At 42.0% G+C, this 14,823-nt stretch overlaps 1 protein-coding gene across 4 annotated transcripts in view; it reads left to right on the top strand.

Annotated features, from left to right (window-relative positions):
* Positions 1 to 14,823, top strand: part of Fbxl20 (F-box and leucine-rich repeat protein 20) — a 104,149-nt gene that overhangs the window by 77,886 nt on the left and 11,440 nt on the right. For all 4 annotated transcript variants that reach the window (XM_013519186.1, XM_005394302.2, XM_013519187.1 and 1 more), the window contains exons 7-12: positions 386 to 481; positions 3,558 to 3,684; positions 5,153 to 5,227; positions 10,549 to 10,679; positions 13,151 to 13,211; positions 14,622 to 14,666. In XM_013519186.1, coding sequence (XP_013374640.1) covers positions 386 to 481; positions 3,558 to 3,684; positions 5,153 to 5,227; positions 10,549 to 10,679; positions 13,151 to 13,211; positions 14,622 to 14,666 — 535 coding nt within the window. The remainder of the gene's footprint in view (positions 1 to 385; positions 482 to 3,557; positions 3,685 to 5,152; positions 5,228 to 10,548; positions 10,680 to 13,150; positions 13,212 to 14,621; positions 14,667 to 14,823) is intronic.

Raw genomic sequence — 14,823 nt, 5'->3', positions numbered from 1 at the left:
GATTATCTTGAATAGAGATTTAAGTAAAACAACAGGCAGAACTTTTGGTCCTCATACTTGACCTCGTGCTAGCAGGAGCTTAATTTTCTGGTGTTCTGGATTTGAAGAATACATGTAGATCCCAGAGAGCTCACATAAGCAGTGTGCTGTTAACATTTCCCAGTGGAAATCACCGTCTTCCTCACCCACAGCTAGGCTTTCTTTTTCTTTGTGAACAGTATCTGCCCCTTCCTCAGTGCAAAGATCCCAGGGAATAGAGCTGCTTTTGAGGAGTATGAAACTTCTATGTTTCTAATATGCACACATTTACTGAGAAAGGTATGTGATATAGTAAGAATGTGTCCTTATTTTGTTTGTTCATTATTTTTCCTTTCTCCATTTTCAGTACATGTACTAGCCTTAGCAAGTTCTGTTCCAAACTCAGGCACCTAGACCTGGCTTCCTGTACGTCGATAACAAACATGTCTCTCAAAGCTCTGAGGTAAATTTCTTGTTATAAGCATGTCCATTAGTACATACTTTTATAGGCTGATACAAGTTGGGATTGATAGCAACCTTGTTTTATGGATATATACTGTAGTTTTGAATAGATCTTTAATTTTACCACTGTCCAAATTAGAGTTAGAGGTAATACTTAAATGAAATGACTTGCAGCAATTGGAATTTCTGAACAGCATAGCACAGTTTATTCATGAATGATGTTTTTGTGTTTTTTAACCACTTACTAGTGCAATTATTTAAATACAGGATGACCAAAAATTGCTTTTTTTATTTTATTTTTTTTGGTTTTTCTCGAGTACCGGGAATCAAACTCACAACCTCACGCTTGCCAGGCAGGCGCTATGCTGCTGAGCTAAATCCCCAGCCCCAAGTTGCATTTTTTATTACTTTTTACAATATAACAGAAGATATAAAACAACAGTTTTATCAAATTTAAAGAATCCACTGGTCGGACTGGGCATGGTGGAGCATGCCTGTAATCCCAGCACTCGGGAGGCTGTGACAGGAGAATTGTTGTAAGTTTGAGACCAGCCTGGGCTACAAAGTGAGCTCAAGGCCAGCCTGAACTGCAGAGTGAGACCCTGTCTCAAAAAAGACAAAAAAAAGAAATCCACTGGTTGAAAAGACATCTGCCCAAGCAACATTCAGGATAGACAATACATAAATAAGCACACTGGGGCTGGGGATTTAGCTCAACAGCACAGCACCTGCCTGGCAAGTGCAAGGTCATGAGTTTGATTCCCGGTACCGGAAATAAATAAATACATACATACATACACACACTGCCCAGATGACACGAGTATAGTGTAAAGTGGTTAAAGTCCTTACAGATCCAGAAGATAAAAAAAGGGAGATAAAATGCTCATTTTCTTAGGAAACTTACTTTTTTAACCAGCTCTTTAATAAATTGATATGGTCCCCTTATTGATTTTACTTACATGTGTTAAGAGTTAAGCTGTTTAGGCTGGGCAGTGTGGCACATGCCTGTAGTCCCAGCACTAGGGGAGACTGAGGCAGGAGAATTGCTGTGATTTCAAGGCCAGCTTGGGGTCTAAAGTGAGTTCAGGCTGGGCATGTGGCACACACCTGTAATCCCAGCACTCAGGAGGCTGAGGCAGGAAGATGGGTTTGCAAGTTTGAGACCAGCCTGGGCTACAAAGTGAGCTCAAGGACAGCCTGAACTCCATAGCGAGACCCTGTGTCAAAAGTTAAAATACAGTGAGTTCAAAACCAGCCTGAACTGCATACTGAAACTCTGTCTCAAAAAGAAAGAAAAATAAGAAAGAAAGCTGTTGAAAAAGAAAAAATGAATTAAAAATATTTAGAAATAGGCCAGGAGTGGTGCCACATGCCTTTAATCCCAGCACTTGGGAGGCTGTGGCAGGAGGATCACTGCAACTTTGAGGCCCTCCCCTAAACAGAACAAGGGCCAGTAATATGGCTCAGCAGCACAGTGCCTGCCTGGCAAGTGCGAGATTGTGAGCTCAGTTAGTTCCTGGTACAAAAAAAAAAAAGATTTAAATAGAATATATAAAAGTGTGGCTCCTGTATTTATTTATTTTCTTACTTATTTTAGATGTGGCTCTTTTTAAACCTTCCTTGTAAATACTGACCACATACAAGTTTAAGGACTTTACCATGCAGGATAAATATAATAACCTTTATCATTTATAAAATATTTTCATATAAATTATCTCATTTATCTGAGAGTAGCTAGAACAGATATTTCTTCAAAGCTGTCAAGTGCCCAGGTAGTACTGGTACAACCATGAGAATATAAAAAGCTTGGTATCTATCAGTATTTCAGCTATAAAATTAAATTGATATGGGTTAAAAGGATCAAAGATGAAGCTAGTATTGTGCAGGCAGAGACTAGCTGATTGTATATACCTGTAATCAAAGCACTCTGGGAGGCTGAGACAGGAGGACTGCAAATTTGTCTAAGCCTAGACAGCTTAGTAAAGAGCCTTGTCAAAGCCGGCTACATGGTTGCATTTCCAGACACCAGGCATTTCTGCACTGCTGATGCTGCACGGAAGCTGAAGCCACACATCCCACGCCACTGCCAGCCTCTCAGATGCGAGCTGGCTCACTTGCTGCTGGTAGCCCACAGCCAGTCTGGTGGCCCAGATGGCAGCCACTGCAGCAGGTGTGGCCCTGGGCTGTTGTTGGGTACACACTGGGTCCTGCCATCCCTGGTGGGTTTTGGTAGAAGAAATAATGCTAAGTCCTCGGAGCCTAACATCACTTACCAAGAGCCTCAGGGACCCACGCTGGAGCAGTAGCAACAGTCTCATGGGTCTTGCTTTTATATGATTTCTTTTGGAGTGTACCCAGAAGCAGGGTGACGTTAGACTCTGTGAAGTTTTTGATGGAGTGCTGAGCCAGTGCAGAATTGCAGGTGGATAGACTTAAACAGGAAGATCCAGTGGAAGAACTGGGCAGTCAGTTCTGACTGTGTTACCTTAGCATGAAAATGTAATGAAGGGATGTGTAGAGTGTAAACCCTTAAGCCTCTCATTATGAATAGCTTCATTGCTTCAGAATGGCAATGGAAAAGAATATTCTGTGTGGAAACTCACTGAGCTGGTACAGAATTTAGGGCAGACATTTCAGGTGCTTCCTTAAACAGATTGTTCTGATGTTATTACCCTAGGGTTAGAATAAAGGGATTAGAATAAAGGGATTTTCTTCCCTGAGGGAGCTAAGGCCCCACATGTGAAAAACACAAACATAGGCACACAGTTTCAGGCACTGAGTTCAATCTCCAGTGCTGTAAGTAAATAAAGAAATTTAATTTTATAGTGAAGGTTTTTAAATCCTCGTTACTACTACTGTTTTGACACTAATGGAATTACTTGATGGGGAATCTGAGTTGAAACCTGAACTTTCAGTTGTTTTTGTAAAATGGAATAATTCCATTTCAGTTTGTGTCTTCATCTGAGAAATACTATTGTGCTTTGTGCATTTTGCTTAGGCTGGGTGTGAGAGGGCACCTGCAGGTGCCTTTGGAGTTTGAGATAGTGATCTGCATGTCTTGTGTGTTCTATTCTAAGCGAGGGGTGTCCACTGCTGGAACAACTGAACATTTCCTGGTGTGACCAAGTAACCAAGGATGGCATTCAAGCACTAGTGAGAGGCTGCAGCGGGCTCAAGGCCTTATTCTTAAAAGGCTGCACACAGGTAATGTTCCATGTAGCCCTTGGGACAGGTCAAGGAAATGTGAACTGTGTTTCACCATTACCAAGGTTTTTGTTTTGAGGGAAATGTGAGTTGTGCATACTACTGACCAAAGAGACTTGCTTCCCAAGAGTTTAGGCATTTTCCTTAGAATGAAGAAATGAGAAGAATTAACATCTAACCAAAAATAGGGGCTGGGGATTTAGCTCAGCGGCACAGCGCCTGCCTGGCAAGCGCAAGGTCGTGAGTTCGATTCCTGGTCCCAGCAGGGGGAAAAAAAAAAATAGGTGGGGGCAGAGCAGAGTGGGGAGATGAGCTTACACTGAGGAAACACTTACAAAAAGAGTTTCGTACAGGATTTGGTCTATACTGAAAAGAAAGTTTCTGCCCAGAGTTATGGTGCTCCCCTCTGATCCCAGCACTTGAGAGGCTGAGGCAGTAAGATTACCATAAGTTTTAGCAGAGCATGGACTATATAGTGATATTCTGTGTCACACAAACAGAACAAAAAATAACAGCTTGAGCTTTGGGTATTTATGGAATCCTCAGAAATACTGATGGGAATGCACCATTATGATTAGTTAACTTCTGTTCTCCATGATATAAACAGGCAGGATCTTTCAGCTCCAGATAAATGCTCTGAATTCTGTTCTCGTCTCCCAAAAGTTTTTTAAGGCCGGGCATGGTGGCGCATGCCTGTAATCACAGCACTCAAGAGGCTGAGGCAGGAAGATCTTTGCAAGTTTGAGGCCAGCCTGGGCTACATAAGTGAGTTCAAGGCCAACCTAAACTGCATAATGAGACCCTGTCTCAAAAAGAAAAAAAAAGTTTTTTAAAACTTTATAGCAATCCCCAGTGCTAGAGAGGGAAAACTTTTATAAAGGAAGGAGTATAGAATTATGAAGATCATTTTAGTTTATAGTCCCTCCACAATACAGTAAGGTATATTCATTACAAGTAAAATCCATCAACTCAGCCAGTATTTATTTTATCTTTTCCTTGATTTATAATGTGAATTTGTGCAGTAAGAACTGATTTTTTGGCTAGGCGTGGTGGCACATGCCTGTTTTAATCCTAGCACCTGGGAGGCTGACTCAGGAGGATCCTGTGAGTTCAAGGCTAGCCTAAACTGCCTGGTGAAACCTTGTCTCAAAAAGACAAAAAGTATTTCAAAGTACTGATAACCCTGCTACTAATAGGAATTATGCTGTTGCATGTTCATAATTTATTATTTGTGGTTCGTTCTTTAAAGCTTGATTGGCTGTATTGAGAATGTAATGGTGGGGGCTGGGGATTTAGCTCAGCGGCACAGCGCCTACCTGGCAAGCACAAGATTGTGAGTTCGATTCCTGGTACTGGAGAAAAACCAAAAAAAAAAAAGAGAATGTAATGGTGAACATGTGCACTCTTAAGGCTTGCTCCTTGGAAACAATGCCAGTAACCACCTATTTTTTTTTTTTAATCTTTGTAGCTAGAAGATGAAGCTCTCAAGTACATAGGTGCACATTGTCCTGAGCTGGTGACTCTGAACTTGCAGACTTGCTTAGTAAGCATCCTTCCCACAAGGCTTCTTTATTAGTAATTCCTTTCACTAGTGTTCTGATGTTACTCTAACTTTCAGGCCCAGTAGCTTTGCCACAGCAACCCTACGGACACAGGACACTCACACATGACTCTTGTCTTTCTGGAGGGTTGGGGGTTGGTTTTTGAGACAGGGTCTCACTATATATAGTTCAGGCTGGCCTTGACCTCTCAGTGTAGTCCAAGCAGGTCTTGAACTTACAGCGATCTTCCTGCCTCAGCCTCTCAAGTGCTGGGATTACAGGTGCGTGCCACCATGCCAGCAGATGACTCCTACTTGTGTTTTTATTGTTGCTTTATTTTGTTTTGAGACAGGGTCTGGCTGGGTTGAACTCACTATGTAGCCCAGGCTGGCCTCTGATCTATAGTGATTCTCCTGCCTCAGCCTCCCAAGTGCTGCAGTGACAGGCAGGTACCACCCTGACTTTTGGCTTTTACCTGCTTAAGAAAATCTATCTGCTTAGCCTGGCATGGTGCCACATACCTGTTACCTCAGCACTTTGAGAAGCTGGGGATAGGACAACCCTAAATTAAAGACCCATCTGGGCAACTTGGTGGGCTTCTGTCCCAAAAAATAAAAGGGCCTGGGAGGTAGCTGAATAGTAAAAAGAAGATACATCAGTGGTTCAGCACTTGGAAGCCACCATATCCAGCACCTATGTTTTGTTGTGTTGTGTTGTATTGTGTTTTGTTTTGTTTTGTTTTTAGTCTTCAGTGTGTTAATTTCTGCTCTGATCTTTATAATTTTCTCCCTCATACAAGCTTTTGGCTTAGCCTGCCTGCTCTTTTTCCAGAAGTTTGAGGTTCACCATTAAGTTGTTTATTTGTACTTGCTCTGTTTTCTGATATGGTGTTCACTGCTATAAATTACCCTCTTAGGACAGCTTTCATTGTGTCCTGTAAGTTCCAGTATGTGTTGTTGCCATTATCATTTAATCGTAGAAACTGTCTTGGCTTGAAATTGACTTTGTCTGCAAATAGAGTAGCTATCCCTGCTTTTCTCTGACTTCCTGTCACATGGAGTATTGTTTTCCATCCTTTGACTTTGTCTATGAATTTCTTTCTTAATTAAATGTGTTTCTTGTATGTAGCATATTGTAGCATCTTACTTACTGATCCATAGTGCCAGTCTGTGTCTTTTGATTGGTGAATTGAAACCATTAACATTGATGGTTATAACCGTTACCCTTGTCATGTTATTTTCCTGTTGTTGGCGGCCCCCTTTTTTCCTTCCCTCTGTTTAATTATTTGCCTTACCTGGTGGATTTCTTTTGTTCATGTTCATGGAGTTGTAGACCTTGTTATCTCTTTATAAAATGTCCTTCAAATGTCCTTCCAGGGTCTGGGGATTTAGCTCGGGCACAGCGCCTGCCTGGCAAGCACAAGGTCATGAGTTCAATTCCCGGTACCAGGAAAAAACAAATGTCCTTCCCAAAGCATTTTGGAGTGCTGGTTTGGTGGTCATAAATTTCCTTAGATGTTCTTTGTTATGGAAATATCTTATTTCTCCATCAGTTTTGAAAGATATTTTGTAGGGTAAAGGTTGTTTTCCTTTAGAACTTGAAATACTTCACTCCAAGCTCAGGAAGCTTGGAGAGTTTGTGCTCAAACTTGAGAGTTTGTGCTCAGAAGTCAGCTATGATTCTGATGGGCTTTCCTTTATAGGTGATTTGAGTCTTTTCCCTAACAGCTTGTAAGATTCTCTTCTTGTGTTGAATTTCTGAAATCTTGACTACAATATGCCTGGCTATAGTTTTTTTTTTCAATTGTGGCTAATTGGAGGTTTATATGCCTCCCTTACTGTATGTTAAATTTTTCTAAAAGAAGAATTTAAAAGAAACTTCTCTATCAGAGAAGTTTTCTGCCATGACATCTGTGAACAGTTTTTTTTGTATCACTTGTGATATCTCCTACTTTCACTTTGACTTCAGTCAGTCCCTCATCTAGCAGCTCCTGGATTAATTTCTCATGGTCCCTTGCTGTTTTTAAGAAATATTTCTTTTCATGAGTGTAATGACAAGCCTGTCTTCTATATCTGAGATCCTGTCCTCACGTTGGCTTAATCTGCTGCAGATACTTTCAATGGAATTTTTATTCTTTTGGATATCTTCTTAAATCTAACTTATGGATTCCAATTCTTTCCTATGCTGAGCATTCATGGCTTCCATAATTTTTTTAAGCTCCTGTATTTTTTTATTTGTATCTGCTCTAGACTCACTAAGCATGGTTTTCATTGTGGACACCATCTCTGCAATTATCTGAGAAATTATTTCTGATTTGATTTTTTGTAGAGCCTCATTCCTTTGTTGTTACCACTTCAGAGATGCCAGGTGGGTGGCTTTCAGAGTGTCCCACCTCATTGCCCCCTGGATTTGGCTTTGGTAAACTAGATGTCTGGGGTTGCATTTTATTTAAGTGTCTTCTCATTTTCTTTTCTTTTTTTAGTTTAATTCTGTGGTGGTGCTTATAAATTGCTTATGGTGAATTGCCTTATTGGTGGTATTTAGAACCCTGAGGAAATGACTGCTTCTCTGAGGTATCTTCTAGGTGTAGCTGGTTTTAGGGTTTTGAGTCTGTTGCAAAATCTTACATTTTCAATTTATCAGGGATGAGAAGTTGCTACCTGTTTGTCAGCCCCTAGTTCTTTGACACTGTGCTACATTATTTTCTATGATCCTTAGTCAATCTCAGTATTGGAATATCAGGAAAAACAGCTGTTTAGAACAGTTATGTCTCTCTTGGCTATAGTGGTACCATCAGCAGTGACAGTAGTATTAAACATAGCCTAGAAAATGACAAACTGAGCTAACCGTTAATTTACCACCTTTAACTGTGTGAACTAGATATGTGGTTATATGACAAAATCTAAAACAAACCAGAAAATTATATGCAGTATACAAGTCCTTAATATGTCAGTTTTGCCCTTGGGGGTTAAAATTTCAAGTGGGGTAGGGAGAAAATAGAGAAGTAGAAAAGAAAGCTATTAAAAGTAAGGCTGAAGGCCTGGGCGTAGTGGCACAAGCCTGTAATCCCAGCACTCAGGAGGCTGAGGCAGGAAAATCATTGCAAGTTCGAGACCAGCCTGAGCTTAAGGCCAGCCTGAACTACCTAGCAAGACCCTCCCTCGAAAAATGACAAAAAAAAAAAAAAAAGAAGAAGAAGTAAGGCTGGAGGACAAGGGGGATCAGGATAACTTTGGGAAGCTGGTGCAGAAGACTGGCGGGCAAGAGAGGGAAGTGATAAAAAGAAGAAGAGAACAGAACCACAAAGAGGATGGAAACCAGGTTCACACTCATATAAAAACAAGATCAAACAATAAAGGAGAAAAAAAGCAAAAACACACCAAAAAAAAAAAAAATTGAGGGAAAAAAAGTCTACTTCCAGGTGTGACTTTCCTGTCACTGGTAGACAACATGTGAAGACCTTCCTGATCCATGTTGATCTGTCCCCACAAGCCAGCAGTAGCTTTTTGGTGGGGTAGTGGATAAGCTCAGTGAGCCTTCACCTTCTGGCTGAGACCAGACTCATTCGGCCTGCAGCCATCAGCACATCTTCGGTGGGCCTGAGCCCAGCTGAGAGCCACTGAGTTCTGAGCTCAGTCAGCCCCTCTCAAGATGCCTCCCAGCTAGTCCTTCTCTCTCATGGAATGACTGAGCCCTCAGCACTCACCACCAGCTAGTGGCAGTCCTTCATGTCCGCTACTCCTCACCATTGTTGCATTTCTCTGTGGAAACCTGTGGTGTCACCAGTAGTCACTGTGTGTCCACAGGCTTGAACTGTTCTTCCCATGCAGTGAGTCCCCTCTCAGGGAGAAGGTGCCACCGGCTACCTCCTTTTTCTTCGTTAAAGTTTCTCTCTTCACTCTGTCTATGGGCTTCAGTTCATGCTTCAGATCCTTCCTAGGTCCAGGGTACCCACTTCCCTCCTTGTCTTCCTCACATTGCTATATTCCAGTGTCTCGACGGTGACTGAGTCTCAAAGAGGCTCTTTCTTTGCCACTTACAACTTTACCATCTTGGTGCTCAATCAGTGACAATATCAGAAGAGCTTTTAAGCCTACACAAAATCGGTAAGTCGTCCAGGATACATTCAAGTGCTGATAGTATCTACCATGTTAAAACTGGGTTTGGTGGCACATGCCTTTACTCCCGGTACTTGGGAGGCTGAGATAGGATGGCTGTGAGTTTGAGGCCAGCCTGAGCTGCATAGCAAGACCCTGTCTCAAAGAACCAAAAAAAAAAAAAAAAAAAGGCTTATATGTCATGTTGTATTAAGACTTTTTGTATTTTTTATTCTATTTAAGTTTAAGGTAGGCATAGTTGCACATACCTGTAATACCAATGTTTGAGAGGCTGAGGCAGGAGGATCACATCAAGTTCAAGGCCAGCCTGAACTACATAGTAAGACTCTGTCACAAAACCCAAGTAAATAAGCTTAAAACAGTTTTGTTTTGTTTTTTTTTTTCAAGCAGGGTCTTGTTATGTAGCCCAGGCTGGCCCTAAACTCATGGAGATCCTCCTGCCTCAGCTTCCCAAGTGCTGGGATTATAAGCATGTACCACCATGCCTAGCTAAAACAATTTTTAAACAATGCAGAATTATGTATCTAGTGAAACACAACTGTTTTATCTCCATAGATTAGGCTGTTCTTTATGTTATACTGTTAGTTCATAGGAAAAATTGGATGTTGTAGTGAGATAGCAAATATTGCCAGGTGTGGTGGCGCACTCCCGTAATCCCAGCACTCGGGAGGCTGAGGTAGGAGGATCATTGTGAATTTGAGACCAGCCTGGGCGATAAAGTAAGCTCAGGGCCAGCCTGAACTGCACAGCAAGACCCTGTCTCAAAAAGCCACCCCCCAAAAAAAGCAAATATTATCCAGAATGTTTTTTTTTTTACTTCACTAACAAGTTTCAATTTGAACTTGTAAATATGTTTATACTATTCAAATACTACTGTTCTTGCCACATTTGTAGGTTTTAACGTCAGTTAATTCAGTCTACACCCTAACATGCCCTGTGCTGCTCCTAGTCTCATTAGGTTAAATTTCATTCTAGCATTGTGTCCCTTTTACCAGAAGGGAGCACAGATTCTTTGCAGACTCCATCAGAAAGTAGTCAGAAAAAGAAACAAAGTGTGTCCCATTTCTTTTAGCAGATAGGTGAGCTATTTCATATTAAACTTGCCTAGGTTTCTTTTTTGTGGTTTGTTTTTCACAGAAGTATTATTTTTTTTCCTTCTTTCTATTCTACTGAGTTACTGATACCTGTTTGTTGTTGTATTTTAGCAAATCACAGATGAAGGTCTTATCACTATATGCAGAGGGTGCCATAAGTTGCAGTCCCTCTGTGCCTCTGGCTGCTCCAACATCACAGATGCCATCCTGAATGCGCTAGGTCAGAACTGCCCTCGACTTAGGTAAACATTTCTTACGTAACTAAAAAACATCAGGGAAGAAGAACAAAAGCCTCCTGCACCTGTGTTTATTTCTTGGAACTTTAACATGTTATTTATGCTTTCGTATGATTCCTATCTCAAAGAGACTTTTATTTTTGGGGGGTAGCGGGAGTGGTGCCGGGAATCGAAGTCAGGACCTTGCACTTGCAAGGCAGGTGCTTGTGGAACTGAGTTATATCCTTGACCCTCAAAGAAGCTTTGAAAGATCGATCTTAAGCTGGGCATGGTGGTGCACGCCTGTAATCCCAGCACATGGGAGGCTGAGGCAGGAGGATTGTTGTGAGCTTGAGACCAGCCTGAGCTACAAAGTGAGCTCAAGGCCAGCCTGAACTGCAGAGCGAGACCCTGTCTCAAAAAGACAAAAAAAAAAAAAAGAAAAAAAAGATGGATCTTAAAGTCATTGATGTTTGTGGTAGCGATGCTTGATATGTGGTGGTGGTCTTTTAGAATAGCCTTGTTTCTCTGTGGCTCTTGCTCTGTGTTGGAATGTGAGACTGGTTGAATATATTCTACAAGCCGGGCGTGGTGGCGCATGCCTGTAATCCCAGTTGTTCGAGATGCTTAAAGCAGTAGGATCACAAGTTCAAAGCCAGCCTGGACAGCTTAGAAAATCCTGTTTCAAAATACAATTTTAAGGGCCAGGGGCTGGGGATTTAGCTCAGTGGCAAAAGCGCCTGCCTGGCAAGTGCAAGGTTGTGAGTTCGGTTCCCGGTACCGGAGAAAAACAAAAAAAAAAAAAAAAAAAAAAAAAGGGCCAAGGACGTAGCTAAGCAGCATAAGCACCTGCATGGCAAGCGCAGGGTCCTGAGTTTGATTCCAAGTACCAAAAAGAAAAATTTATTTTGTTACATTTTTATTAGTATGTCTTTGTAATACATAATGATTATATTCATCATGGCAAAAATACAGTTTTAAAAAGGGGTGGGATATGCCTCTGGTGGTAAACTTGCTTAGCATGCACAGATCCTAGGTTCTGTCCTTGATACTACAAAAAAAGAAGAAAAAAAAAAAAACGTGTGTTATTCAGCTCATCCTCTCCCATAGGATATAGCATTTATTTGTTTCTGGTTGATTTTCAGTTGCTTTCTGATACTGTGGCTTTGGGGGAAGGTTGTTTTTTGGGGGGGTGTTTTGTTGGGTTTTGTTTCATTTTGTTTGGTGCTAGGAGTCACACTCAGGACCTTGCACTTGCCAGGCAGGCACTTGTGCCACTGAGCTAGATCCCCAGCCCCTGGTTTTTTGTTTTGAGACAGTCTTGCTGTGTAGCCCAGCATCGCCCTGAATTCATGGCAGTCCTCCTGCCTCAGCCTTCCCAGTCTTCCAAGTGCTGGGATCACAGGTGTGCACCACCACTCCTGGGTCCAGCTAATTTTTTAAACTTTGATATAATAGGTAATTTATAAGCAGATAGCAAATATTCTTTGATACCATCATATAGTGCAGATGTCATCAGATTTCACAGACCACAGGCACTTTTATGTATGAGTGTGTGTCTAGGTGTGTGGTACTGGAGACTGAACCTAAGCTTTCACCCTGAGCTACATCCACAGCCCTTTTTTATTTTGTTTTGTTTTGAGAGAGCATCTCACCAAGTCACTAACTTGCCAAGGCTAGGCTAGAAGTTGTGGTTTTTGAGATAGTTTTGTCAGGTCACTGTATAGCCCAGGCTGGTCTCTAAATTCCCCAGATTGGGTCCTAACTTGTGATCCTCCTGCCTCAGCCTCCCAGAGTGCTGAGAATACAGATGTGTGCTACCGCATACCACATACAGCTAGGTTCATTTTAGCAGTGGTTCCCTCTCTGCTACACATCCTTGGAGCTTGTAAGTAGAGGCAGGAAGTATATAAGTGTAGAATTATATATTTGTGACAGACCTGAAAATAAATAATCCCTTCTTTGCCTTTTTAAAAAGTGATTTAGGGGCTGGGGATTTAGCTCAGTGGCACAGCGCCTGCCTGGCCAGCATGGATCGTGAGTTTGATTCCCAGTACTGGGGGGGGGGGAGGAGAAAGTGATTTAAATCTGAGTGAACCTGTGTGCAAAACAGAGGAAGGAAGTAAATTACTTCCACAACAGATGAACTGAAATAGAGCATTTATCTCCATTTCCTTTGTTTTCTAGGAGCAGGCTGCTCTTTGAGGGTACGCAGTATGCCAGCAAGAAGGTTTTTAATGCATTTGGCATTAACTACAAACTTCATTAGATTCCTCTGGGCTTGAGTGCACCACCTTGAACTGTGACATTTTCAGGACCACTGGCGCTGATTCCATGAAAATACATAGCAAGCTCTGTACACAGACTTGCTTAACTGAATGTCACTCTTCTTTACAAAGCCATGGGAGAATAGGAGATTATTTTCTTAAAATCCTGCTATTTTAATAAAACCAGGTTTCAGGGACCAAGCTTTGACTTCACTTTGGTTTTTTTAACAGAATATTAGAAGTCGCAAGATGTTCTCAACTAACAGATGTGGGTTTTACCACCTTGGCCAGGGTAAGTATTTTCACCAGGTTGCATAGGCTTGTTGCTGGAGGTTTTGTTTGGGACTTTTACTTCAGAAGAATGAGCAGCAAGTAAATTGTAGCATGGCCACAGAATTGAGGGTGTGAGGCAGGAGAGCTCCGAGGCTGTAAAGACAGACCTGCTGATGCCAGTAGCCAAACTGCCATCTAGGCACGGTGTTGCATGCCTTAGTCCAAGCACACTGGGAGGCTGAAGCAAGAGGATTGCAAGTTCAAGTGTAGTCTGCACAGTTTAGAAAGATGGTTTTTGTTGCTATTTCTTGTTTGTTTGTTGTCTTTTTGATATGTTCTCGCTATGCAGTTCAGGTTGACCTTGAGCTCACTGTATAGCCCAGGCTGGTCTCAATCTCCTAATGATCCTCCTGCCTCAACCTCCCAAGTGTTTATATTTTTTGAAACAGGGTCTCACTATGTAATTCAGGCTGCCTTCCTACCTCTGCCTCCCGAGGCATGTGCACCCATTCCCGGGTCCTGTCTAAATTTTTAAAAAGGGCTGGAAATGTAAAGAATACAAACTATTCTGGAAATGCAGGCATGCATGGGAAAACCAGATACTGTGAAGCTTGAGTTCTCTGTGGTTTCATAAGATGATAAACACAAACCTCCTGGTGCTTTGTGAAGGAAACCTGTTATTTATTATGTTACTAATCAGTGTGAGTAATGTTTAATGTTAAAAGAAATACAAGCTTGAGCTGAGCACAGCAGTGCCTACCTGTAATCTCACCTGTGGGGGAGGGAGGCTGAGGCAAGAGGATTGCCAGATTTCAGGCCTCTTAGACACCTGTGTCAAAATCACATCCTGAAAAGGGGCTGAGGGTATAGCTCGGTAGAAGAGTGCTTGCCTAGCATGCACAAGACCTGGGTTCAGTCCCCAGTACTGCAAAACAAAGGAAAAAGGGGAGGAAGGAAGAAAGGAAAGGTAACGGTGGTTAGAATCAAGCTGCCTTTGACCAGTGTTACGGAACAGAGGGAGGTCACTCACTTTCTGGCAGACAAATGGAGCACTAATTGCTGAAGGTCTGGACACCCAACTAAAGGAGGACATAATTGTTTCCTGTCTTCCAAAGAAACAGTTTTCAGCGAGGCATGGTGGAGCATGCCTGTAATCCTAGCACTCGGAGGCTGAGGCAGGAGGATTGCTGAAAGGAAGGGCAGCCTGGGCTACATAGCAAGAACTTATCAAAAGAAAGAAAGTCGGGGGAGTTTTCATTAAATTACTGTGGTTGAAAGAATCATTGTATCATTAGCCCACCATTACAGCAAATTTATTCCCTCGCACTTACAAGATGTTAGGTATGTATATGTGGAATAATTGAGAAATGTCACTTTGATCAAAGCCTTTTAAATGTCTGTATGGTGCTGTTTGGTTTGTATTTTGTAGAATTGCCATGAGCTTGAGAAGATGGACCTGGAAGAATGTGTTCAGGTAGGAACGCAGGATTTTATTCACAAGTACACTGCGATGGGAACCTCCACAATCCATGCACATGAGAATGGTCAGGTCCCTCCCTGGTGCGGCACACTGACATACCTGGCAGTGCCCCTGCCTGTCCACTTCTTGAGATGTCTTCAGTCACTCCAGG

The sequence above is a fragment of the Chinchilla lanigera genome, unplaced genomic scaffold (assembly GCF_000276665.1).
Source record: "Chinchilla lanigera isolate Chin_1 unplaced genomic scaffold, ChiLan1.0 scaffold00050, whole genome shotgun sequence".
NCBI classification, from domain to species: domain Eukaryota; kingdom Metazoa; phylum Chordata; class Mammalia; order Rodentia; family Chinchillidae; genus Chinchilla; species Chinchilla lanigera.
The sequence above is the reverse complement of the archived record's forward strand: the minus strand, read 5'-3'. Positions and strand labels throughout refer to the sequence as shown.